Source organism: Coloeus monedula (assembly GCF_965178545.1).
Source record: "Coloeus monedula genome assembly, chromosome: 40".
NCBI lineage: Eukaryota > Metazoa > Chordata > Aves > Passeriformes > Corvidae > Coloeus > Coloeus monedula.
In genome coordinates, this window is record NC_138820.1 from 1,304,958 (window position 1) to 1,331,397 (window position 26,440).

The 26,440-nt window shown below is 53.8% G+C and overlaps 1 protein-coding gene across 1 annotated transcript; it reads right to left on the reverse strand.

The window, feature by feature from the left end:
- Positions 1–1,509: 1,509 nt before the first annotated feature.
- Positions 1,510–22,888, reverse strand: COPS6 (COP9 signalosome subunit 6). Its single transcript, XM_082300543.1, has 10 exons — positions 22,755–22,888; positions 20,984–21,109; positions 18,675–18,806; positions 16,745–16,833; positions 15,590–15,652; positions 15,407–15,454; positions 12,198–12,312; positions 7,212–7,304; positions 5,228–5,328; positions 1,510–1,836 (listed from the first exon to the last, which is right to left on the reverse strand). Exons 1-10 carry the CDS (start codon positions 22,882–22,884, stop codon positions 1,696–1,698), a joined length of 1,038 nt encoding a protein of 345 aa, XP_082156669.1. The 5' UTR covers positions 22,885–22,888; the 3' UTR covers positions 1,510–1,695.
- Positions 22,889–26,440: the final 3,552 nt, after the last annotated feature.

The window sequence follows — 26,440 nt, forward strand, 5'->3', positions numbered from 1 at the left end:
GCCAAAAACGGGCCCAAAAATGGGGGAAAAATCCCCAATTCTGCCTTTTCCAGCCACTTCATTGAACCCAAACTCCCCCAAATTTGGGCTCCCCAAATTCCTGGGAATGTTCCCAAATTCCTGCGGTTTCTCCCCAATTTTTGGGTGTTCCCAGCCCCTTTTTTAACCCTTTTCTCCCCAAAATTCCACCCTAAACTCAACTTTATTGCCCGAACCCACCCCAAAACCCCCCAAATTTGGGCTCCCCAAATTCCTGGGAATGTTCCCAAATTCCTGCCGTTTCTCCCCAAATTTTTGGGGTGTCCCAAACCCCCTTTTTAACCCTTTTCTCCCCAAAATCCACCACAATTTCCACCGAAACTCAACTTTATTGCCCAAACCAACCCCAAACTCCCCCAAATTTGGGCTCCCCAAATTCCCGGGAATGTTCCCAAATTCCTGCCGTTTCTCCCCAATTTTTGGGGATTCTCCCCAATTTTTGGGTGTTCCAAACCCCCTTTTTAACCCTTTTCTCCCCAAAATCCACCACAATTTCCACCGAAACTCAACTTTATTGCCCAAACCCACCCCAAACTCCCCCAAATTTGGGCTCCCCAAATTCCCAGGATGAATCCCCAAACCCCAGGGATTCTCCCCAATTTTGGGGGTGTCCCAAACCCCCCTTTTTTCACCCCAAAACCCCCCAATTTCTCCTTTCCCCACCGCTTCTCTTGGCCCCCAAGGCCCCGAGCCCGAGCTGCCGAGCTTCCCGCGGCTCCTGGGCTGAATTCCCGGGATTTTGGGGCGGCTTTTGGGCGGATTTGGGGGGATTTTGGGGCTCCCTAGAAGAAGAGCCCCCGCATGCGGCGCCCGATGCCCTGGCGGTCGTAGAGGAGCCAAAAACGGGCCCAAAAATGGGGGAAAAATCCCCAATTCTGCCTTTTCCAGCCACTTCATTGAACCCAAACTCCCCCAAATTTGGGCTCCCCAAATTCCTGGGAATGTTCCCAAATTCCTGCGGTTTCTCCCCAATTTTTGGGTGTTCCCAGCCCCTTTTTTAACCCTTTTCTCCCCAAAATTCCACCCTAAACTCAACTTTATTGCCCGAACCCACCCCAAAACCCCCCAAATTTGGGCTCCCCAAATTCCTGGGAATGTTCCCAAATTCCTGCCGTTTCTCCCCAAATTTTTGGGGTGTCCCAAACCCCCTTTTTAACCCTTTTCTCCCCAAAATCCACCACAATTTCCACCGAAACTCAACTTTATTGCCCAAACCAACCCCAAACTCCCCCAAATTTGGGCTCCCCAAATTCCCGGGAATGTTCCCAAATTCCTGCCGTTTCTCCCCAATTTTTGGGGATTCTCCCCAATTTTTGGGTGTTCCAAACCCCCTTTTTAACCCTTTTCTCCCCAAAATCCACCACAATTTCCACCGAAACTCAACTTTATTGCCCAAACCCACCCCAAACTCCCCCAAATTTGGGCTCCCCAAATTCCCAGGATGAATCCCCAAACCCCAGGGATTCTCCCCAATTTTGGGGGTGTCCCAAACCCCCCTTTTTTCACCCCAAAACCCCCCAATTTCTCCTTTCCCCACCGCTTCTCTTGGCCCCCAAGGCCCCGAGCCCGAGCTGCCGAGCTTCCCGCGGCTCCTGGGCTGAATTCCCGGGATTTTGGGGCGGCTTTTGGGCGGATTTGGGGGGATTTTGGGGCTCCCTAGAAGAAGAGCCCCCGCATGCGGCGCCCGATGCCCTGGCGGTCGTAGAGGACGTTGAATTTGTTCACGAACTGGTTCATGGTGTTGCAGGTCTTGGTGATGGTGCCCAGGTAGGCCATGAGCCCCACGTCGTTGCATTGCTGGCAGGGCAAAAAAAAAACGGGGAAATTGGGCAATTTTGGGCAGGTTTCGGAAAAGTTGGGGAGGTTTTGGGTGCCCCCGGGGGAGTTTTGGGAGTCGCCCATGGGAAATTTGGGGAGTTTTTGGGGAGTTTCCTGAAAAATCAGGGGATTTTTAGGAGCCCCAGGGAAGTTTTGGGAGCCTCCCCTGGAAAAATTTGGGAGTTTTTGGGAGTTTTCTGAAAAATTGGGGAGGTTTTGGGTGCCCCAGGGAGGTTTTGGGAGCCCCCCCCTGGGAAAATTTGGGGATTTTTGGGAGGTTCCCCAGGAAAAGTTGGGAATTTTTGGGAGTTTCCTGAAAAATCAGGGGAATTTTGAGAGTTTCTGGAAAGATTTGGGATTTTTTGGGAGCCCCAGGGAAGTTTTGGGAGGTTCCCCATGGGAAATTTGGGGATTTTTGGGAGTTTCTGGAAAAGTTGGGAATTTTGGGGAGTTTCTGGAAAGATTTGGGATTTTTTGGGAGTCCCGGGGAGGTTTTGGGAGCCTCCCCTGGGAAAATTTGGGGAATTTTTGGGAGATTCTGGAAAGATTTGGGATTTTTTGGGAGCCCCAGGGAGGTTTTGGGAGCCCCCCCTGGGAAAATTTGGGGAATTTTTGGGAGATTCTGGAAAGATTTGGGATTTTTTGGGTGCCCCAGGGAGGTTTTGGGAGCCTCCCTTGGAAAAATTTGGGAATTTTTGGGAGTTTCTGGAAAAATCTGGGGATTTTGGGGAGATTCAGGAAAGATTGGGGAGGTTTTGGGTGCCCCCGGGGGAGTTTTGGGAGGTTCCCCATGGGAAATTTGGGGATTTTTGGGAGTTTCTGGAAAAGTTGGGAATTCTGGGGAGTTTCTGGAAAGATTTGGGATTTTTTGGGAGTCCCGGGGAGGTTTTGGGAGCCTCCCCTGGAAAAATTTGGGAGTTTTTGGGAGTTTTCTGAAAAACTGGGGAGGTTTTGGGTGCCCCAGGGAGGTTTTGGGAGCCCCCCCTGGGAAAATTTGGGGATTTTTGGGAGGTTCCCCAGGAAAAGTTGGGAATTTTTGGGAGTTTCCTGAAAAATCAGGGAATTTTGGGGAGTTTCTGGAAAGATTTGGGATTTTTTGGGAGCCCCAGGGAGGTTTTTGGAGCCCCCCCTGGGAAAATTTGGGGAATTTTTGGGAGATTCTGGAAAGATTTGGGATTTTTTGGGTGCCCCAGGGAAGTTTTGGGAGCCTCCCTTGGAAAAATTTGGGAGTTTTTGGGAGTTTCTGGAAAGATTTGGGATTTTTTGGGAGATTTTGGAAAGATTGGGGAGGTTTTGGGTGCCCCTGGGGGAGTTTTGGGAGGTTCCCCATGGGAAATTTGGGGATTTTTGGGAGTTTCTGGAAAAGTTGGGAATTCTGGGGAGTTTCTGGAAAGATTTGGGATTTTTTGGGAGTCCCGGGGAGGTTTTGGGAGCCTCCCCTGGAAAAATTTGGGAGTTTTTGGGAGTTTTCTGAAAAACTGGGGAGGTTTTGGGTGCCCCAGGGAGGTTTTGGGAGCCCCCCCTGGGAAAATTTGGGGATTTTTGGGAGGTTCCCCAGGAAAAGTTGGGAATTTTTGGGAGTTTCCTGAAAAATCAGGGAATTTTGGGGAGTTTCTGGAAAGATTTGGGATTTTTTGGGAGCCCCAGGGAAGTTTTGGGAGCCTCCCTTGGAAAAATTTGGGAGTTTTTGGGAGTTTCTGGAAAAATCTGGGGATTTTGGGGAGATTCAGGAAAGATTGGGGAGGTTTTGGGTGCCCCCGGGGGAGTTTTGGGAGGTTCCCCATGGGAAATTTGGGGATTTTTGGGAGTTTCTGGAAAAGTTGGGAATTTTGGGGAGTTTCTGGAAAGATTTGGGATTTTTTGGGAGTCCCGGGGAGGTTTTGGGAGCCTCCCCTGGAAAAATTTGGGAGTTTTTGGGAGTTTCTGGAAAAATCTGGGGATTTTGGGGAGATTTTGGAAAGATTGGGGAGGTTTTGGGTGCCCCCGGGGGAGTTTTGGGAGTCGCCCATGGGAAATTTGGGGAGTTTTTGGGAGTTTCTGGAAAAATCTGGGGATTTTGGGGAGATTCAGGAAAGATTTGGGATTTTTTGGGAGCCCCCAGGGAGGTTTTGGGAGCCTCCCCTGGAAAAATTTGGGAATTTTTGGGAGTTTTCTGAAAAACTGGGGAGGTTTTGGGAGTCCCGGGGAAGTTTTAGGAGTCCCCCATGGGAAATTTGGGGATTTTTGGGAGTTTCTGGAAAGATTTGGGATTTTTTGGGAGCCCCAGGGAGGTTTTGGGAGCCTCCCCTGGAAAAATTTGGGGAATTTTTGGGAGTTTCTGGAAAAATCTGGGGATTTTTGGGAGATTTTGGAAAGATTGGGGAGGTTTTGGGTGCCCCAGGGAGGTTTTGGGAGCCTCCCATGGGAAATTTGGGGAGTTTTTGGGGAGGTTCCTGAAAAATCAGGGGATTTTGGGGAGTTTCTGGAAAGATTGGGGAGGTTTTGGGAGCCCCAGGGAGGTTTTGGGAGCCTCCCTTGGAAAAATTTGGGAGTTTTTGGGAGTTTCTGGAAAGATTTGGGATTTTTTGGGAGCCCCAGGGAAGTTTTTGGAGCCCCCCCCTGGGAAAATTGGGGGAATTTTTGGGAGATTCTGGAAAGATTTGGGAGGTTTTGGGAGCCCTCCCAGGAAAAATTGGGAAATTTTTGGGAGTTTCCTGAAAAATGAGGGAAATTTTGGGAGATTCTGGAAAATCTGGGGATTTTTGGGAGCCCCCCCCAGGAAAATTTGGGGAATTTTTGGGAGTTTCTGGAAACATTTGGGCGATTTTTGGGAATTTCCTGCGAAATCGGAGAATTTTTGGGAGCCTGAAAGAAGCCACGAGCCCCACGTGGGAAAACGGGGAAATTTGGGAATTTTTTGGGAGATTCCTGAAAAATTCGGGAATTTTTGGGACCCCTCCCAAAATATTTGGGAATTTTTGGGGACCCCCCCCCCCCCCCCAAAATTCCCGGGAATTTCTGGAGCAGGAGAAAGGGGGAGGGGCTGGGGAATTTTGGGACCCTCAGAGGAGGCTTTGGTTCCCCCCCCAAAAAATTTGGGAACCCTCCAGAAAATTTGGGACACCCCCAAAACCTTGGACCCCCCCCCAGGGGCTCCAGGAGCCGCCCAAAATTTGGGAAAACCCCCCCAAAAAAAAATTTGGGAATTCTCCTTTTTTTTTCCCCTTTTTTCCCCCCTTTCAGGACCTTTTTTTTGGGAGTTTTTGGGAGCTCCTCGGGTTTTGGGGAGTCTGGGAATTTTGGGCCCCCCCGGGGTGGATTTTGGGGTGGATTTTGGGGTGGATTTTGGGTGGATTTTGGGGGATTTTGGGGGTTTTTGGGGTCCCCTCACGTCGTAGAAGTCGGTTTTGAACTTGTCGGTGCTGAGCACGGGCAGGCAGTGGCAGAGGGCGCAGGCCTCGCGCAGGATCTCGTGGTTGAAGGGAACTTCTCCTACAAAAACGGGGTGAAAAAGCCCAAATTTGGGGTCAGGGATGCTCTGGGGAGAATCGGGAACCCCAAAAACCCCAAAAAACCCCCCAAAATCACCCCAAAACCCCCAAAATTCCCCCCAAAATCCCCTCGGAGGTGCCCCAAGCCAAGCCGGGATCTCGTGGTTGAAGGGAACTTCTCCTACAAAAATGGGGTGAAAAAGCCCAAATTTGGGGTCAGGGATGCTCCAGGAAGAATCAGGAACCCCAAAAACCCCAAAAAACCCCCCAAAATCACCCCAAAACCCCCTAAAATCACCCCAAATCCCCCCAAAAATCCCCTCGGAGGTGCCCCAAGCCAAGCCGGGATCTCGTGGTTGAAGGGAACTTCTCCTACAAAAATGGGGTGAAAAAGCCCAAATTTGGGGTCAGGGATGCTCCGGGGAGAATCGGGAACCCCAAAAACCCCAAAAAACCCCCCAAAATCACCCCAAAACCCCCAAAATTCCCCCCAAAATCCCCTCGGAGGTGCCCCAAGCCAAGCCGGGATCTCGTGGTTGAGGGGAATTCCCCCTAAAAAATGGGGTGAAAAAGCCCAAATTTGGGGTCAGGGATGCTCTGGGGAGAATCGGGAACCCCGAATTTGGGATCCCCAAAATGACCCCAAAAATTCCGGGAAAAATCCCCCAAAAAATCAGGAAGAAACTCCAAAAAATTCAGGAAAACCCCCCAAAAATTCAGGGAAAAAACCCCAAAAATTGGGAACCCCAAAAAAAAAATTCATGAAAAAAAACCCCAAAAAAATCAGGGAAAATCCCCAAAAAATCGGGGAAAACCCCCAAAAATTCAGGGGAAAAAACCCCAAAAAATCATGAACAAAACCCCCAAAAATCAGGAAAAATCCCAAAAAAATCGGGAAAAAACCCCAAAAATTCAGGGGAAAAAAACCCCAAAAATTCAGGAACAAAACCCCAAAAATCAGGAAAAATCCCCAAAAAATCGGGGAAAAAACCCCAAAAATTCAGGGAAAAAAACCCCAAAAATCGGGGAAAAAATCCCCAAAAAAGTCATGAAAAAAACCAAAAAAATAGGGAAAAAACCCGAAAAAATCAGAAAATAACCCCAAAAAATCAGGAAAAAAAACCCAAAAAATCAGGAAAAAACCCCAAAAATTCAGGAAAAAAACCCCAAAAATCAGGAAAAAACCCCAAAAATTCAGGAAAAAAACCCCCAAAACTCAGGGGAAAAAAACCCCAAAAATTCAGGGGAAAAGACCCCAAAAAATCAGGAAAAAACCCCAAGAATTTGGGGAAAACCACAAAAAATTCGGGAAAAAAATCCCCCAAAACTGGGAAAAAAATCCCCAAAAATTCAGGGGAAAAAACCCCAAAAAATCAGGAAAAAACCCCCAAAAATCAGAAAAAATCCCCCAAAAATTCAGGAAAAAACCCAAAAAAATTGGGAAAAAACTCAAAAAATTCAGAAAAAAAACCCCAAAAAATCGGGAAAAAAACCCCAAAAAATTTGGAAAAAAACCCCAAAAATCGGGGAAAAAAAACCCAAAAAATCAGGAAAAAAACCCCCCAAAAAATCGGGAAAAAAACCTCAAAAATTCAGGAAAAGAAACCCAAAAATGTCATGACAAAAACCCAAAAAACCAGAAAAAACCACCCAGAAATTCAGAAAAAACCCCAAAAAATCGGGGAAAAAATCCCCAAAAAAGTCGTGAAAAAAACCAAAAAAATCGGGAAAAAAATCCCCAAAAATCACGAAAAAAAACCCCAAAAAATCAGGAAAAATCCCCCAAAAATCAGAGCTTCTCCAGACCCCTCCCAGCCACCCCAAACCCTCCACAAACCCATGGGAAAAGCCCCAAAATGGTGGGAATTTGCCCCAAATCCTCACCGGCCTCGGCGGCGCGGACGTACTCGAGGATGAGGCGCACACGGCTGTGCAGCATCTTGATGGCGCTGTGCTGGGCGATCAGGTGCTCCGCCACTTTTTGGGGCAAATTTGGGGGATTTTGGGAACATTTTGGAGATTTGGAAACCCCAAAAAGCCCCAAAACCACCCCAAAAAAACCCCGGGAGACCCAAAATGCCCCAAATGTCCCCAAAATGCCCCAAATCCACCTCGGTGTCACCCCCGGGGCTGTGCTGGGCGATCAGGTGCTCCGCCACTTTTTGGGGCAAATTTTGGGGATTTTGGGGACATTTTGGAGATTTGGAAACCCCAAAAAGCCCCAAAACCACCCCCAAAAAACCCCTGGGGGGCCCAAAATGCCCCAAATGTCCCCAAAATGCCCCAAATCCACCTCGGTGTCACCCCCGGGGCTGGGCTGGGCTGGGGGGGGGCTCTGATGATTTTTGGGGCCAATTTTGGGGATTTTGGGAACATTTTGGAGATTTGGAAACCTCAAAAAGCCCCAAAACCACCCCCAAAAACCCCTGGGAGACCCAAAATGCCCCAAATGTCCCCAAAATGCCCCAAATCCACCTCGGTGTCACCCCCGGGGCTGTGCTGGGCGATCAGGTGCTCCGCCACTTTTTGGGGCAAATTTTGGGGATTTTGGGAACATTTTGGAGATTTGGAAACCCCAAAAAGCCCCAAAACCCCCCCAAAAAACCCTCGGGGGACCCAAAATGCCCCAAATGTCCCCAAAATGCCCCAAATGTCCCCAAATCCCCTCCTGGTGTCACCCCCGGGGCTGGGGGGGCTCTGATGACTTTTGGGGCAAATTTTGGGGATTTTGGGAACATTTTGGAGATTTGGAAACCCCAAAAAGCCCCAAAACCACCCCCAAAAACCCCTGGGGGGCCCAAAATGCCCCAAATGTCCCCAAAATGCCCCAAATCCCCCCTGGTGTCACCCCCGGGGCTGTGCTGGGCGATCAGGTGCTCCGCCACTTTTTGGGGCAAATTTGGGGGATTTTGGGAACATTTTGGAGATTTGGAAATCCCAAAAAGCCCCAAAACCACCCCAAAAAACCCCCGGGGGACCCAAAATGCCCCAAATGTCCCCAAAATGCCCCAAATCCACCTCGGTGTCACCCCCGGGGCTGTGCTGGGCGATCAGGTGCTCCGCCACTTTTTGGGGCAAATTTTGGGGATTTTGGGAACATTTTGGAGATTTGGAAACCCCAAAAAGCCCCAAAACCACCCCCAAAAACCCCTGGGAGACCCAAAATGCCCCAAATGTCCCCAAAATGCCCCAAATCCCCCCTGGTGTCACCCCCGGGGCTGTGCTGGGCGATCAGGTGCTCCGCCACTTTTTGGGGCAAATTTGGGGGATTTTGGGAACATTTTGGAGATTTGGAAACCCCAAAAAGCCCCAAAACCACCCCCAAAAACCCCTGGGAGACCCAAAATGCCCCAAATGTCCCCAAAATGCCCCAAATGTCCCCAAATCCACCCCGGTGTCACCCCCGGGGCCGGGGGGGGGGGGCTCTGATGATTTTTGGGGCAAATTTTGGGGATTTTGGGAACATTTTAGAGATTTGGAGACCCCAAAAAGCCCCAAAACCACCCCCAAAAACCCCTGGGGGGCCCAAAATGCCCCAAATGTCCCCAAAATGCCCCAAATCCACCTCGGTGTCACCCCCGGGGCTGTGCTGGGCGATCAGGTGCTCCGCCACTTTTTGGGGCAAATTTTGGGGATTTTGGGAACATTTTGGAGATTTGGAAACCCCAAAAAGCCCCAAAACCACCCCAAAAAACCCCCGGGGGACCCAAAATGCCCCAAATGTCCCCAAAATGCCCCAAATGTCCCCAAATCCACCCCGGTGTCACCCCCGGGGCTGGGGGGGCTCTGATGACTTTTGGGGCAAATTTTGGGGATTTTGGGAACATTTTGGAGATTTGGAAACCCCAAAAAGCCCCAAAACCACCCCAAAAAACCCCTGGGGGGCCCAAAATGCCCCAAATGTCCCCAAAATGCCCCAAATGTCCCCAAATCCACCCCGGTGTCACCCCCGGGGCTGGGGGGGCTCTGATGATTTTTGGGGCAAATTTTGGGGATTTTGGGAACATTTTGGAGATTTGGAAACCCCAAAAAGCCCCAAAACCACCCCAAAAAACCCCCGGGGGACCCAAAATGCCCCAAATGTCCCCAAAATGCCCCAAATCCACCTCGGTGTCACCCCCGGGGCTGTGCTGGGCGATCAGGTGCTCCGCCACTTTTTGGGGCAAATTTTGGGGATTTTGGGAACATTTTGGAGATTTGGAAACCCCAAAAAGCCCCAAAACCCCCCCAAAAAACCCTCGGGGGACCCAAAATGCCCCAAATGTCCCCAAAATGCCCCAAATGTCCCCAAATCCACCCCGGTGTCACCCCCGGGGCTGGGGGGGCTCTGATGACTTTTGGGGCAAATTTTGGGGATTTTGGGAACATTTTGGAGATTTGGAAACCCCAAAAAGCAGGAGATTTTTGGGGTTTTTGGGGATTTTTTGCAGGAGATTTTTGGGGTTTTTGGGGTGGAATTTTAGGATTTTTGGGGTGGAATTTTGGGGGGTTTTGGGTGGATTTTGGGGATTTTTTCAGGAGATTTTTGGCGTTTTGGGGGATTTTTCGCAGGAGATTTTTGGCGTTTTTGGGGTGGATTTTGGGGATTTTTGGGGTGGATTTTGGGGATTTTTTGCAGGAGATTTTTGGCGGTTTTGGGGTGGATTTTGGGGGTTTTTGGGGTGGATTTTGGGTATTTTTGGGGTGGATTTTGGGGGTTTTTGGGGTGGATTTTGGGGGTTTTTGGGGTGGAATTTTGGGGATTTTTGGGGTGGAATTTTGGGATTTTTTGGGTGGAATTTTGGGGGGTTTTGGGTGGATTTTGGGGATTTTTTCAGGACATTTTTGGCGTTTTGGGGGATTTTTCGCAGGAGATTTTTGGCGTTTTTGGGGTGGATTTTGGGGGTTTTTGGGGTGGAATTTTGGGATTTTTGGGGTGGAATTTTGGGATTTTTGGGGTGGATTTTGGGGGTTTTTGGGGTGGAATTTTGGGATTTTTTGGGTGGAATTTTGGGGGGTTTTGGGTGGATTTTGGGGATTTTTTCAGGACATTTTTGGCGTTTTGGGGGATTTTTCGCAGGAGATTTTTGGCGTTTTTGGGGTGGATTTTGGGGGTTTTTGGGGTGGAATTTTGGGATTTTTGGGGTGGAATTTTGGGATTTTTGGGGTGGAATTTTGGGATTTTTGGGGTGGATTTTGGGGGTTTTTGGGGTGGATTTTGGGGGTTTTTGGGGTGGATTTTGGGGATTTTTTCAGGACATTTTTGGCGTTTTGGGGGATTTTTCGCAGGAGATTTTTGGCGTTTTTGGGGTGGATTTTGGGGGTTTTTGGGGTGGATTTTGGGGGTTTTTGGGGTGGATTTTGGGGATTTTTGGGGTGGAATTTTGGGGTTTCTGGGGTGGATTTGGGGGTTTTTGGGGTGGATTTTGGGGGTTTTTGGGGTGGATTTTGGGGATTTTTTCAGGAGATTTTTGGCGTTTTGGGGATTTTTCGCAGGACATTTTTTGCGTTTTTGGGGTGGATTTTGGGGGTTTTTGGGGTGGATTTTGGGGATTTTTTCAGGACATTTTTGGCGTTTTGGGGGATTTTTCGCAGGAGATTTTTGGCGTTTTTGGGGTGGATTTTGGGGGTTTTTGGGGTGGATTTTGGGGATTTTTTCAGGAGATTTTTGGCGTTTTGGGGATTTTTCGCAGGACATTTTTTGCGTTTTTGGGGTGGATTTTGGGGGTTTTTGGGGTGGATTTTGGGGATTTTTTCAGGAGATTTTTGGCGTTTTGGGGGATTTTTCGCAGGAGATTTTTGGCGTTTTTGGGGTGGATTTTGGGGATTTTTGGGGTGGATTTTGGGGATTTTTTGCAGGAGATTTTTGGCGGTTTTGGGGTGGATTTTGGGGGTTTTTGGGGTGGATTTTGGGTATTTTTGGGGTGGATTTTGGGGGTTTTTGGGGTGGATTTTGGGGGTTTTTGGGGTGGAATTTTGGGGATTTTTGGGGTGGAATTTTGGGATTTTTTGGGTGGAATTTTGGGGGGTTTTGGGTGGATTTTGGGGATTTTTTCAGGACATTTTTGGCGTTTTGGGGGATTTTTCGCAGGAGATTTTTGGCGTTTTTGGGGTGGATTTTGGGGGTTTTTGGGGTGGAATTTTGGGATTTTTGGGGTGGAATTTTAGGATTTTTGGGGTGGAATTTTGGGATTTTTGGGGTGGATTTTGGGGGTTTTTGGGGTGGATTTTGGGGGTTTTTGGGGTGGATTTTGGGGATTTTTTCAGGACATTTTTGGCGTTTTGGGGGATTTTTCGCAGGAGATTTTTGGCGTTTTTGGGGTGGATTTTGGGGGTTTTTGGGGTGGATTTTGGGGGTTTTTGGGGTGGATTTTGGGGATTTTTGGGGTGGAATTTTGGGGTTTCTGGGGTGGATTTGGGGGTTTTTGGGGTGGATTTTGGGGGTTTTTGGGGTGGATTTTGGGGATTTTTGGGTGGATTTTGGGGGTTTTTGGGGTGGATTCTGGGGATTTTTGGGGTGGATTTTGGGGATTTTTCGCAGGACATTTTGGGGGGTTTTGGGGTGGATTTTGGGGGTTTTGGGGTGGAATTTGGCGGGTTTTTGGGGTGGATTTTGGGGGGTTTGGGGTGGATTTTGGGGGTTTTTGGGGTGGATTCTGGGGGGTTTTGGGGTGGATTTTTTGGGGATTTTTCGCAGGAGATTTTGGGGGTTTTTGGGGTGGATTTTGGGGTTTTTTTCAGGAGATTTTTGGCGTTTTGGGGGATTTTTCGCAGGACATTTTTTGCGTTTTTGGGGTGGATTTTGGGGGTTTTTGGGGTGGATTTTGGGGGTTTTTGGGGTGGATTTTGGGGGTTTTTGGGGTGGATTCTGGGGGGTTTTGGGTGGCCCACCTGTGCTGTTCTCCCCTCCGCCCGTGGCCGTCATCCTGGCCACGTGGTCCACGCCGATCCTCTCGGCCTCCTCGGTGGCCAGCGTGTAGGGCAGCTCGGCAAAGAGCATCGTGGCCTTGGGGCCACCTGGGGCTCAGCAAGGGCCCCGCAGCGGCCCCAAAAGCGGCAGAGAACGGGGCCAGAAAGGCCAAAAACCGCCCCAAAATCGCCCTGAAACGGAGCCGAACCCCAACCCAAATCCCAGCCCAAATCCCACCTAAATCCCACCTAAAATGCACCCAAAACACACCTAAATCCACCTAAAATGCACCCAAATCCCAGCCCAAATCCCACCTAAATCCGACCTAAAATGCACCCAAAACACACCTAAATCCACCCAAAATGCACCCAAATCCCAGCCAAAATCCCACCCAAAATGCACCCAAATCCCACCTAAATCCACCCAAAATGCACCCAAATCCCACCTAAATCCACCCAAAATGCACCCAAATCCCACCTAAATCCCACCCAAATCCCACCTAAAATGCACCCAAAACACACCTAAATCCACCCAAAATGCACCCAAATCCCACCTAAATCCACCCAAAATGCACCCAAATCCCACCTAAATCCACCCAAAATGCACCCAAATCCCACCTAAATCCACCCAAAATGCACCCAAATCCCACCTAAATCCACCCAAAATGCACCCAAATCCCACCTAAATCCACCCAAAATGCACCCAAATCCCAGCCAAAATCCCACCTAAATCCCACCTAAAATGCACCCAAAACACACCTAAATCCACCCAAAATGCACCCAAAACACACCTAAATCCACCCAAAATGCACCCAAAACACACCTAAATCCACCCAAAATGCACCCAAAACACACCTAAATCCACCCAAAATGCACCCAAAACACACCTAAATCCACCCAAAATGCAACCAAATCCCACCTAAATCCACCCAAAATGCACCCAAATCCCACCTAAATCCCACCTAAAATGCAACCAAATCCCAGCCAAAATCCCACCTAAATCCCACCTAAAATGCACCCAAATCCCACCTAAATCCACCCAAAATGCACCCAAATCCCACCTAAATCCACCTAAAATGCACCCAAATCCCAGCCAAAATCCCACCTAAATCCCACCTAAAATGCACCCAAATCCCACCTAAATCCACCCAAAATGCACCCAAATCCCACCTAAATCCACCCAAAATGCACCCAAATCCCAGCCCAAATCCCACCTAAATCCACCCAAAATGCACCCAAATCCCAGCCCAAATCCCACCTAAATCCCACCCAAAATGCACCCAAATCCCACCTAAATCCACCTAAAATGCACCCAAATCCCACCTAAATCCACCCAAAATGCACCCAAATCCCAGCCAAAATCCCACCCAAAATGCACCCAAATCCCACCTAAATCCACCCAAAATGCACCCAAATCCCACCCAAATCCACCCAAAATGCAACCAAATCCCACCTAAATCCACCCAAAATGCACCCAAATCCCACCTAAATCCACCCAAAATGAACCCAAATCCCAGCCAAAATCCCACCTAAATCCCACCTAAAATGCACCCAAAATGCACCCAAATCCCAGCCAAAATGCACCCAAAACACACCTAAATCCACCCAAAATGCACCCAAATCCCAGCCCAAATCCCAGCCAAATACGACCTAAATTTCACCTAAAAGGCACCCAAATCTCACCCAAAATCCACCCAAATCCCACCAAAATCCCACCAAAATCCACCCAAATCCCACCCAAAACCCCACCTAAAATGCACTCAAAATGCACCCAAAATTCACCCAAAACCCACCCAAAATCCCCCAAATCTACCCAAAATCCCCCAAAAAACCCCAAATCCCCCCCAAAAACCCCCCAAAATCCACCAATAAAACACCCCAAATCCCCCCCAAAATACCCAAAATCCCCCCAAATTCCACTCTGGATCCCCAGGATCCCCAAATTCCCCCCCCCAAACCCTCCCAGGACCCCCCAAAACCCCAAAATCTCCCCCAAAACCCTCCCAGGACCCCCCAAAAAGCCCCAAAAAGCCCCAAAATCGCCCCAAATTCACCTCTGGTTCCCCAGGATCCTCAAAATCTCCCCCCAAACCCTCCCAGGACCCCCCAAAACCCCAAAATCTCCCCCAAACCCTCCCAGGACCCCCCAAAAAGCCCCAAAACCCCCCAAAATCGCCCCAAATTCACCTCTGGATCCCCAGGATCCCCAAAATCTCCCCCCAAACCCTCCCAGGACCCCCCAAAACCCCAAAATCTCCCCCAAAAACCCCAAAATCTCCCCCCAAACCCTCCCAGGACCCCTCAAAACCCCAAAATCTCCCCCAAAACCCTCCAGGACCCCCCAAAAAGCCCCAAAAAGCCCCAAAATCGCCCCAAATTCACCTCTGGATCCCCAGGATCCCCAAAATCTCCCCCCAAACCCTCCCAGGACCCCTCAAAACCCCCCCCAAAAATCCCAAATTGCCCCAAATTCCACTCTGGATCCCCAGGACCCCCAAATTCCCCCCCCCAAACCCTCCCAGCACCCCCCAAAACCCCAAAATCTCCCCCCAAAACCTCCCAGGACCCCCCAAAACACCCCAAAAAGCCCCAAAATCGCCCCAAATTCACCTCTGGATCCCCAGGATCCCCAAAATCTCCCCCCAAACCCTCCCAGGACCCCCCAAAAAGCCCCAAAACCCCCCAAAATCGCCCCAAATTCACCTCTGGATCCCCAGGATCCCCAAAATCTCCCCCCAAACCCTCCCAGGACCCCCCAAAACCCCAAAATCTCCCCCAAAAACCCCAAAATCTCCCCCAAAACCCTCCCAGGACCCCTCAAAACCCCAAAACCCCCCCCAAAATCTCCCCCAAAACCCTCCCAGGACCCCCCAAAAATCCCCCAAAACCCCCCAAAATCGCCCCAAATTCACCTCTGGTTCCCCAGGATCCCCTAAATCTCCCCCCAAACCCTCCCAGGACCCCCCAAAAAGCCCCAAAACCCCCCAAAATCGCCCCAAATTCATCTCTGGTTCCTCAGGATCCCCAAAATCTCCCCCAAAACCCTCCCAGGACCCCCCAAAATACCCCAAAAAGCCCCAAAATCACCCCAAATTCACCTCTGGATCCCCAGGATCCCCAAAATCTCCCCCAAAACCCTCCCAGGACCCCCCAAAAAGCCCCAAAAAGCCCCAAAATCGCCCCAAATTCACCTCCCCGTTGATGATGTCGATCACGGACTCGAAGACGCTCACGGGGAGCTGAGGGGGAGGGGAGGAAAGGGGGGAGGGGTCAACCCCAAATTTGGGGGTCCCCAAATGTTCCTGAAGGGGTCGAGGGGGGGTCCCCAAAACTCGGGGAGCCCCAAAAAGGAGGGATTTTGACCCAAAACTCACGTCGGTGTGTTTGGTCATGGGGTTGAGCTTGAGGAACAGGGGGCTCTCGATGATCTCACAAACCTGAGGGGAAAAGTCCCGAAATTTGGGGGTGAAACGTCCCCAAAAAACCCCAAAATGTTCCAAATCGGGGCAGGAATCCTTCAAATATCCCAAAAAACCCCAAAAGGCCCCAAAATCCCCTCTGGAAATGGGGCAAAAAAGCAGCGGGAATTGGGAAAAAAATCGATTTGGGGTGGACTCAAAAATCCCTGAGAGGCCCCAAAATCCCCTCGGGATCCCAAAGATTCCCAAAATCTGCCCCGAAAATCAGAGCAGGAGCCACGAATGGCCCCAAATGGCTGTCAGGACCCCCAAAAAAGCCCCAAATCCCCCCAAAAATCCCCCCCAGGACCCCCAAAATTGCCCCAAATCCCCTCAAAATCCCCTAAAATCCCCTCCAACGCCCCCAAATCCCCCAAAATTCCCCCCAAAAGTGCCCCAAATCCCCCTGAGGACCCCCCAAAATCCTCTTAAATTCCCCCAAACCCCCCCAAATCCCCCAAAACCCCCCAAAATTCACCCCAAAATCCCCCCCAGGAGCCCCCAAATCCCCTGAAATCCCCCCAAAATCCCCAAAATTCCCCCTAAAATCCCCCAAAACTCCCCCAAATCCCCTAAAATCCCCCAAAACTCCCCCAAATCCCCCAAAATTCACCCCCAAATCCCCCAAATCACCCCAAATCCCCCCAAAACTCCCCTTAAAATCCTCCCCAGAAGCCCCCAAATCCCCCCAAACTCCCCCAAATCCCCCAGAAGCCCCCCAAACTTCCCCCAAAACTCCCCCAAATCCCCTAAAATCCCCCAAAACTCCCCCAAATCCCCCAAAATTCACCCCAAAATCCCCCAAATCCCCCCAAAATTCCCCCTAAAATCCCCCCAAAAGCCCCCAAATCCCCCAAATTCCCCCAAACTCCCCCAAATCCCCCCCAGAAGCCCCCAAATCCCCCCCTCAAATCCCCCAAACTCCCCAAAATTGCCCCTAAAATCCCCCAAATCCCCCAAAATCCCCCCAAAACTCCCCTTAAAATCCTCCCCAGAAGCCCCCAAATCCCCCAAAATCCCCCCAAATCCCCCAAAATCCCCCCAAATCCCCCGGCCCTGCAGAGCCCAGACCTGTTTGTGCACGTGGATGTCGGCGGGCTCGGGGGGCCCCCCCGTCGTGTACCACCCCAAAAATTCCAGGTCCTTGAACACCTGCTTGACTTTTTTGGGAAAAGATCCGAAAAAAATCCGGGATCGGGACCCCCCGAACAACCGGGACCCCCCAAATTCCTCCAGGGAGCCCCAAAATCCCCCAAAAGTCACAGCAGGAGCAGCAGAATCTCCCAAAATTCCCCCAAATCCACCCCGGGACCCCCCAAATTCCTTCAGGGAGCCCCAAAATCCCCCAAAAGTCACAGCAGGAGCAGCAGAATCTCCCAAAATTCCCCCAAATCCTCTCTGGGAGCCCCAAAATTCTTCTAAATTCACCCCAAATCCACCCCAGGAACCCCCAAATTCCTCCAGGGAGCCCCAAAATCCCCCCAAAGTCACAGCAGGAGCACCAAAATCATCCAAAATTCCCCCAAATCCACCCCAAATCCACCCCGGGACCCCCCAAATTCCTCCAGGGAGCCCCAAAATCCCCCCAAAAGTCACAGCAGGAGCACCAAAATCATCCAAAATTCCCCCAAATCCACCCCAAATCCACCCCGGGACCCCCCAAATTCCTCCAGGGAGCCCCAAAATCCCCCAAAAGTCACAGCAGGAGCACCAAAATCATCCAAAATTCCCCCAAATCCACCCCAAATCCACCCCGGGAACCCCCAAATTCCTCCAGGGAGCCCCAAAATCCCCCAAAAGTCACAGCAGGAGCAGCAGAATCTCCCAAAATTCCCCCAAATCCACCCCAAATCCACCCCGGGATCCCCCCAATTCCTCCAGGGAGCCCCAAAATCCCCCAAAATTCACAGCAGGAGCAGCAGAATCTCCCAAAATTCCCCCAAATCCTCTCTGGGAGCCCCAAAATTCTTCTAAATTCACCCAAAATGCACCCCAGGAACCCCCAAATTCCTCCAGGGAGCCCCAAAATCCCCCAAAAGTCACAGCAGGAGCAGCAGAATCTCCCAAAATTCCCCCAAACCCTCTCTGGGAACCCCAAAATGTCCCCCAAGACCCCCAAACCTCCCCAAAATCCCCTCAAAATCCTCCAAGACCCCCAAAACCTCCCCCAAACCCCCTCAAACTCCTCCAAGACCCCCCAAAATCTCCCCAAAATCCCCCCAAAACTCCTCCAGGACCCCCCAAACCCCCTCAAACTCCTCCAGGACCCCCCAGAATCTCCTCAAACTCCTCCAGGACCCCCCAAAACCTCCCCAAAACCCCCCTCAAACTCCTCCAAGACCCCCCAAAACCCCCTCAAAATCCTCCAGGACCCCCCAAATTCTCCCCAAACTCCACTCAAAACCCCTCCAGAACCCCCTAAATTTTCTCCAGGAGCCCCAAAATCCCCCCAAAACCCCTCCAGGACCCCCCAGGACCCCCCAAAACCTCCTCAAACTCCTCCAGGACTCCCCAAAAACCCCCCAAAACTCCTCCAAGACCCCCCAGGACTCCCCAAAACCTCCCCAAACCCCCTCAAACTCCTCCAGGACCCCCCAAAACCTCCCCAAAATCCCCCCAAAATTCCTCCAGGACCCCCCAAAACCTCCCCAAAACCCCCCTCAAACTCCTCCAAGACCCCCCAAAACCCCCTCAAAATCCTCCAGGACCCCCCAAATTCTCCCCAAACTCCACTCAAAACCCCTCCAGAACCCCCTAAATTTTCTCCAGGAGCCCCAAAATCCCCCCAAAACCCCTCCAGGACCCCCCAAACCTCATCAGGGACCTCCCAATCCACATCCAAACCTCCCCCCTGGGACCCCCCAAAATCCCCTCAAATCTCCCCGGATTTTTTTCCGGGACTTGCCAGGACCCTCGAAATTCCCCCCAAAATTCCCAAAAAATTCCCAAAAATTCCCAAAAATCCCCCAAAATCCCCCAAAACGCCGGGAAGGGCTCTCACACTGCTCTTCCTTGGTGTAGTAATATTCCTTGTCGATGAGCACGTGGCCGCCCGAGCCGTGGGCCAGCAGCTCGAAGGAGTTCATCACCTCGATGTTCCGGCCCTCCTGGCGCCCGATCAGCGCCCCGATCACTGCAGGGGGGGTTTGGGGGGAGTTTGGGGGGTCCCAGGAGGGATTTGGGGGGTCCCAGGAGGGATTTGGGGGGAGTTTGGGGGGTCCCAGGGGAGTTTGGGGGGTCCCAGGGGAGTTTGGGGGGTCCCAGGGCCGTTCATCACCTCGATGTTCCGGCCCTCCTGGCGCCCGATCAGCGCCCCGATCACTGCAGGGGGGGTTTGGGGGGAGTTTGGGGGGTCCCAGGAGGGATTTGGGGGGTCCCAGGAGGGATTTGGGGGGAGTTTGGGGGGTCCCAGGGGAGTTTGGGGGGTCCCAGGGGAGTTTGGGGGGTCCCAGGGCCGTTCATCACCTCGATGTTCCGGCCCTCCTGGCGCCCGATCAGCGCCCCGATCACTGCAGGGGGGATTTGGGGGGTCCTGGAGGGGTTTGGGGGGTCCCAGGGGGGTTTGGGGGTTCCCAGGAGGGATTTGAGGGGAGTTTGGGGGGTCCTGGAGGGGTTTGAGGGGGGTTTGGGGGGAGTTTGGGGGTCCCAGGAGGGATTTGAGGGGAGTTTGGGGGGTCCCAGGGGAGTTTGGGGGGTCCCAGGAGGGATTTGAGGGGAGTTTGGGGGGTCCCAGGGGGGTTTGGGGGGTCCCAGGAGGGATTTGGGGGGAGTTTGGGGGGTCCCAGGGGAGTTTGGGGGGTCCCAGGAGGGATTTGAGGGGGGTTTGGGGGTCCCAGGGGAGTTTGGGGGGTCCCAGGAGGGATTTGAGGGGAGTTTGGGGGGTCCCAGGAGGGATTTGAGGGGGGTTTGGGGGGTCCCAGGGGAGTTTGGGGGGTCCCAGGAGGGATTTGAGGGGAGTTTGGGGGGTCCCAGGGGGGTTTGGGGGGTCCCAGGAGGGATTTGGGGGGAGTTTGGGGGGTCCCAGGGGAGTTTGGGGGGTCCCAGGAGGGATTTGAGGGGGGTTTGGGGGTCCCAGGGGAGTTTGGGGGGTCCCAGGAGGGATTTGAGGGGAGTTTGGGGGGTCCCAGGAGGGATTTGAGGGGGGTTTGGGGGGTCCTGGAGGGATTTGAGGGGAGTTTGGGGGGTCCCAGGGGGGTTTGGGGGGTTCCAGGGGGGATTTGAGGGGGGTTTGGGGGGTCCTGGAGGGATTTGAGGGGAGTTTGGGGGGGTCCCAGGGGGGTTTGGGGGGTCCTGGAGGGATTTGAGGGGAGTTTGGGGGGTCCCAGCGGGGTTTGGGGGGTCCCAGGAGGGATTTGAGGGGGGTTTGGGGGGTCCTGGAGGGGTTTGAGGGGAGTTTGAGGGGTCCCAGGAGGGATTTGAGGGGAGTTTGGGGGGTCCCAGGAGGGATTTGAGGGGGGTTTGGGGGGTCCCAGGGGGGTTTGGGGGGTCCCAGGAGGGATTTGGGGGGAATTTGGGGGGTCCTGGAGGGGTTTGAGGGGGGTTTGGGGGGTCCTGGAGGGGTTTGAGGGGGGTTTGGGGGGTCCCAGGAGGGATTTGGGGGGAGTTTGGGGGGTCCCAGGGGAGTTTGGGGGGTCCCAGGAGGGATTTGAGGGAGTTTGGGGGGTCCCAGGGGGGTTTGGGGGGTCCTGACAGGGTTTGGGGGGTCCCAGGGAGGAATTTGAGGGGGGTTTGGGGGGTTCCTGGGGGGGCTTGGGGGGAGTTTGAGGGGTCCTGGAGGGATTTGGGGGGTCCCAGGGGGAGTTTGGGGGGTCCCAGGGGGGATTTGGGGGGAGTTTGGGGGTCCTGGAGGGGTTTGGGGGGTCCCAGGAGGGATTTGAGGGGAGTTTGGGGGGTCCCAGGGGAGTTTGGGGGGTCCTGGAGGGGTTTGAGGGGAGTTTGGGGGGTCCCAGGGGGGTTTGGGGGGTCCCAGGAGGGATTTGGGGGGAGTTTGGGGGGTCCTGGAGGGATTTGAGGGGAGTTTGGGGGGTCCCAGGGGAGTTTGGGGGGTCCCAGGAGGGATTTGAGGGGGGTTTGGGGGGTTCCTGGGGGGGCTTCGGGGGAGTTTGAGGGGTCCTGGAGGGGTTTGGGGGGTCCCTGGAGGAGTCGGGGGGGTCCTGGGGCTGTTTGGGGCTATTCCAATGGGGTTTTTTGCAGATTTTGGGGCTATCTTGGGGTTTTTTGGTGCATTTTGGGGCTTTTTGGGGCTATTCCGATGGGGTTTTTTGCAGATTTTGGGGCTATTTTGGGTGGTTTTGGGGAACATTTCCGTACCTTGCCCGTTCCGGCCCTCCTGGGAGCGCAGGCGGATCCAGTGGTCGGAGATGTTGAGGATGACCAGGGGGTGCAGGGCCACCGAGACGCTGCCGGTGACGCCGCCGGCCATCACCTGCGGCACGCCTGGGGGCGGGGCCAAGCCTCAGGGGTGTGGCTACCCCCAAACAGGGCGTGGCTACCCCCAAACAGGGCGTGGCCACCCCAAAATCGGGCATTGAGCAGGAAAAGGGGGCGTGGCTATGGTGAAGGGGGCGTGGTTTAGCCCATGGGTACCGCCTGGGGGCGGGGCCAAGCCTCAGGGGCGTGGCTACTCCAAGAGTGGGCGTGGTCACCCCAAAATTGGGCATCGGAACGGGGGAGGGGCGTGGCCAAGGCCGGAGGGGCGTGGCCTGATCCCCTCCCCCCCCCGCCCTCGCCGCCATTCCCACTCCCGCCCCGTTATTCCCGGGGTTTTGGGGCCATTCCCGGTGGTTTTGGGGCCATTCCCCGGGGTTTTGGGGCCGTTCCCTTTATTCCCGGGGCCATTCCCGGGGTTTTGGGGCCATTCCCGGTGGTTTTGGGGCTCTCCCTGGGTTTTTTCCCCTCACGATCTGCCCCATCCCGCTGCTATTCCCGGGGCCGTTCCCGTTATTCCCGGGGCCATTCCCGGGGGTTTTGGGGCCATTCCCGGTGGTTTTGGGGCCGTTCCCGGTCCCTTCCCGACCCCCCCGCTATTCCCGGGGCCATTCCCGGTGTTCCCGGGGCTCCCCCTGGGTTTTTTCCCCTCACGATCTGCCCCATCCCGCTGCTACTCCCGTTATTCCCATCGCCGTTCCCGGTGGTTTTGGGGCCATTCCCCGGGGTTTTGGGGCCGTTCCCTTTATTCCCGGGGCCATTCCCGAGGTTTTGGGGCCATTCCCGGTGGTTTTGGGGCTCCCCCTGGGTTTTTTCCCCTCACGATCTGCCCCATCCCGCTGCTATTCCCGGGGCCGCTCCCGTTATTCCCGGGGCCATTCCCGGTGGTTTTGGGGCCGTTCCCGGTCCCTTCCCGACCCCCCCGTTATTCCCGGGGCCATTCCCGGTGTTCCCGGGGCTCCCCCTGGGTTTTTTCCCCTCACGATCTGCCCCATCCCGCTGCTACTCCCGTTATTCCCATCGCCGTTCCCGGTGGTTTTGGGGCCATTCCCCGGGGTTTTGGGGCCGTTCCCTTTATTCCCGGGGCCATTCCCGGTGGTTTTGGGGCCGTTCCCGGTCCCTTCCCGACCCCCCCGTTATTCCCGGGGCCATTCCCGATGGTTTTGAGGCCGTTCCCGGTGGTTTTGGGGCTCCCCCTGGGTTTTATCCCCTCACGATCTGCCCCATCCCGCTGCTATTCCCGGGGCCGCTCCCGTTATTCCCGGGGCCATTCCCGGTGGTTTTGGGGCCGTTCCCGGTCCCTTCCCGACCCCCCCGTTATTCCCGGGGCCATTCCCGGGGGTTTTGGGGCCATTCCCGGTGGTTTTGGGGCTCTCCCTGGGTTTTTTCCCCTCACGATCTGCCCCATCCCGCTGCTATTCCCGGGGCCGCTCCCGTTATTCCCGGGGCCATTCCCGGTGGTTTTGGGGCCGTTCCCGGTCCCTTCCCGACCCCCCCGTTATTCCCGGGGCCATTCCCGATGGTTTTGAGGCCGTTCCCGGTGGTTTTGGGGCTCCTCCCGGGTTTTTTCCCCTCAGGATCTGCCCCATCCCGCTGCTATTCCCGGTGCTCCCACCGCCGTTCCCGCGGCCCTTCCCGGGATTCCCGCCGTTACCTGCCCCATCCACCTCCATCCCGCCGTTGTTCCCGGCGCTCCCGGTGCCGTTCCCGGCGCTCCCGGGGCCCCCCCCGGCCCCCGCTCCACCCCCGCAGGAGCCGCCGCCTCCCGGCGCCGCCGCCGCCATCTTGGGGCCCTCACGGGGCATGCGCGGGGTGGGACGGGGCGGGGCTTGAAGGGAGCGGTTTTGATTGGTCGATGCTCTGAGGGGGCGGGGCTTTGGCGATGCGGAATTTTAAAGCGATGTTTTGATTGGTCGATGCTCTGAGGGGGCGGGGCTCTGGCGAGGCGGGATTTTAAAGCGATGATTTGATTGGTCGATGCTCTGAGGGGACGGGGCTCTGGCGAGGCGGGATTTTAAAGCGATGATTTGATTGGTCGATGCTCTGAGGGGGCGGGGCTTTGGCGAGGCGGGATTTTAAAGCGATGTTTTGATTGGTCGATGCTCTGAGGGGCGGGGCTTTGGCGAGGCGGGATTTTAAAGCGATGTTTTGATTGGTCGATGCTCTGAGGGGCGGGGCTTTGGAGAGGCGGGATTTTAAAGCGATGATTTGATTGGTCGATGCTCTGAGGGGCGAGGCTCTGGTGAGGCGGGATTTTAAAGCGATGTTTTGATTGGTCGATGCTCTGAGGGGCGGGGCTCTGGTGAGGCGGGATTATAAGGCGATGTTTTGATTGGTCGATGCTCTGAGGGGGCGAGGCTCTGGTGAGGCGGGATTTTAAAGCGATGATTTGATTGGTCGATGCTCTGAGGGGGCGGGGCTATGGCGAGGCGGGATTTTAAAGCGATGTTTTGATTGGTCGATGCTCTGAGGGGCGGGACTTTGGTGAGGCGGGATTTTAAAGCGATGTTTTGATTGGTGGGTGCTCTGAGGGGGCGGGGCTTTGGCGAGGCGGGATTTTAAAGCGATGTTTTGATTGGTCGATGCTCTGAGGGGGCGGGGCTCTGGTGAGGCGGGATTTTAAAGCGATGTTTTGATTGGTCGATGCTCTGAGGGGCGGGGCTCTGGTGAGGCGGGATTTTAAAGCGATGTTTTGATTGGTCGATGCTCTGAGGGGCGAGGCTCTGGTGAGGCGGGATTTTAAAGCGATGTTTTGATTGGTCGATGCTCTGAGGGGGCGGGGCTCTGGTGAGGCGGGATTTTAAAGCGATGTTTTGATTGGTCGATGCTCTGAGGGGGCGGGGCTCTGGTGAGGCGGGATTTTAAAGCGATGTTTTGATTGGTGGGTGCTCTGAGGGGCGGGGCTTTGGTGAGGCGGGATTTTAAAGCGATGCTTTGATTGGTCGATGCTCTGAGGGGGCGGGGCTTTGGAGGCGGGACTTTAAAGCGATGTTTTGATTGGTCGATGCTCTGAGGGGGCGGGGCTTTGGCGAGGCGGGATTTTAAAGCGATGTTTTGATTGGTCGATGCTCTGAGGGGGCGGGGCTCTGGTGAGGCGGGATTTTAAAGCGATGTTTTGATTGGTGGGTGCTCTGAGGGGCGGGGCTCTGGTGAGGCGGGATTTTAAAGCGATGTTTTGATTGGTCGATGCTCTGAGGGGGCGGGGCTCTGGCGAGGCGGGATTTTAAAGCGATGTTTTGATTGGTCGATGCTTTGAGGGGCGGGGCTCTGGTGAGGCGGGATTTTAAAGCGATGTTTTGATTGGTCGATGCTCTGAGGGGGCGGGGCTCTGGTGAGGCGGGATTTTAAAGCGATGTTTTGATTGGTCGGTGCTCTGAGGGGGCGGGGCTTTGGTGAGGCGGGATTTTAAAGCGATGTTTTGATTGGTCGATGCTCTGAGGGGCGGGGCTCTGGTGAGGCGGGATTTTAAAGCGATGTTTTGATTGGTGGGTGCTCTGAGGGGGCGGGGCTTTGGTGAGGCGGGATTTTAAAGCGATGTTTTGATTGGTCGATGCTCTGAGGGGGCGGGGCTTTGGCGAGGCGGGACTTTAAAGCGATGTTTTGATTGGTCGATGCTCTGAGGGGGCGGGGCTTTGGAGGCGGGATTTTAAAGCGATGTTTTGATTGGTCGATGCTCTGAGGGGCGGGGCTCTGGTGAGGCGGGACTTTAAAGCGATGATTTGATTGGTCGATGCTCTGAGGGGCGGGGCTTTGGTGAGGCGGGATTTTAAAGCGATGTTGTGATTGGTCGATGCTCTGAGGGGCGGGGCTTTGGCGAGGCGGGATTTTAAAGCGATGTTGTGATTGGTCGATGCTCTGAGGGGGCGGGGCTTTGGCGAGGCGGGATTTTAAGGCGATGTTTTGATTGGTCGATGCTCTGAGGGGCGGGGCTCTGGTGAGGCGGGACTTTAAAGCGATGTTTTGATTGGTCGATGCTCTGAGGGGCGGGGCTTTGGTGAGGCGGGATTTTAAAGCGATGTTGTGATTGGTCGATGCTCTGAGGGGCGGGGCTTTGGCGAGGCGGGATTTTAAAGCGATGTTTTGATTGGTCGATGCTCTGAGGGGGCGGGGCTTTGGTGAGGCGGGATTTTAAAGCGATGTTTTGATTGGTCGATGCTCTGAGGGGCGGGGCTTTGGTGAGGCGGGACTTTAAAGCGATGTTTTGATTGGAGGATGCTCTGAGGGGGCGGGGCTTTGGAGGCGGGATTTTAAAGCGATGTTTTGATTGGTCGATGCTCTGAGTGGGCGGGGCTTTGGCGAGGCGGGATTTTAAAGCGATGTTTTGATTGGTCGATGCTCTGAGGGGCGGGGCTCTGGTGAGGCGGGATTTTAAAGCGATGTTTTGATTGGTCGATGCTCTGAGGGGGCGGGGCTCTGGTGAGGTGGGATTTTAAAGCGATGTTTTGATTGGTGGGTGCTCTGAGGGGGCGGGGCTTTGGCGAGGCGGGATTTTAAAGCGATGTTTTGATTGGTCGATGCTCTGAGGGGGCGGGGCTTTGGCGAGGCGGGATTTTAAAGCGATGTTTTGATTGGTCGATGCTCTGAGGGGCGGGGCTTTGGTGAGGCGGGATTTTAAAGCGATGTTTTGATTGGTCGATGCTCTGAGGGGCGGGGCTTTGGTGAGGCGGGATTTTAAAGCGATGTTTTGATTGGTCGATGCTCTGAGGGGCGGGGCTCTGGCGAGGCGGGATTTTAAAGCGATGTTTTGATTGGTCGATGCTCTGAGGGGCGGGGCTCTGGCGAGGCGGGATTTTAAAGCGATGGTTTGATTGGTCGATGCTCTGAGGGGGCGGGGCTTTGGTGAGGCGGGACTTTAAAGCGATGTTTTGATTGGTCGATGCTCTGAGGGGCGGGGCTTTGGCGAGGCGGGACTTTAAAGCGTTGTTTTGATTGGTGGGTGCTCTGAGGGGGCGGGGCTTTGGCGGGGCGGGATTTTAAAGCGATGTTTTGATTGGTCGATGCTCTGAGGGGGCGGGACTTTGGCGAGGCGGGATTTTAAAGCGATGTTTTGATTGGTCGATGCTCTGAGGGGCGGGGCTTTGGTGAGGCGGGTCTTTAAAGCGATGTTTTGATTGGAGGATGCTCTGAGGGGGCGGGGCTCTGGTGAGGCGGGATTTTAAGGCGATGTTTTGATTGGTCGATGCTCTGAGGGGCGGGGCTTTTGCGAGGCGGGATTTTAAAGCGATGTTTTGATTGGTCGATGCTCTGAGGGGCGGGGCTTTGGTGAGGCGGGATTTTAAAGCGATGTTTTGATTGGTCGATGCTCTGAGGGGGCGGGGCTCTGGTGAGGCGGGACTTTAA

What these genes read in the sequence shown, in the direction of transcription:
- COPS6 (XM_082300543.1), bottom strand. Translation starts at nt 22,884, where the DNA reads ATGGCGGCGGCGGCGCCGGGAGGCGGCGGCTCCTGCGGGGGTGGAGCG. An exon ending in CCATGACCAAACACACCGAC is followed by an intron (nt 15,455 to 15,589) that starts GTGAGTTTTGGG and finishes CCTCCCCCTCAG; the next exon opens with CTCCCCGTGAGCGTCTTCGA. An exon ending in CGTCCGCGCCGCCGAGGCCG is followed by an intron (nt 5,329 to 7,211) that starts GTGAGGATTTGG and finishes CCGTTTTTGTAG; the next exon opens with GAGAAGTTCCCTTCAACCAC.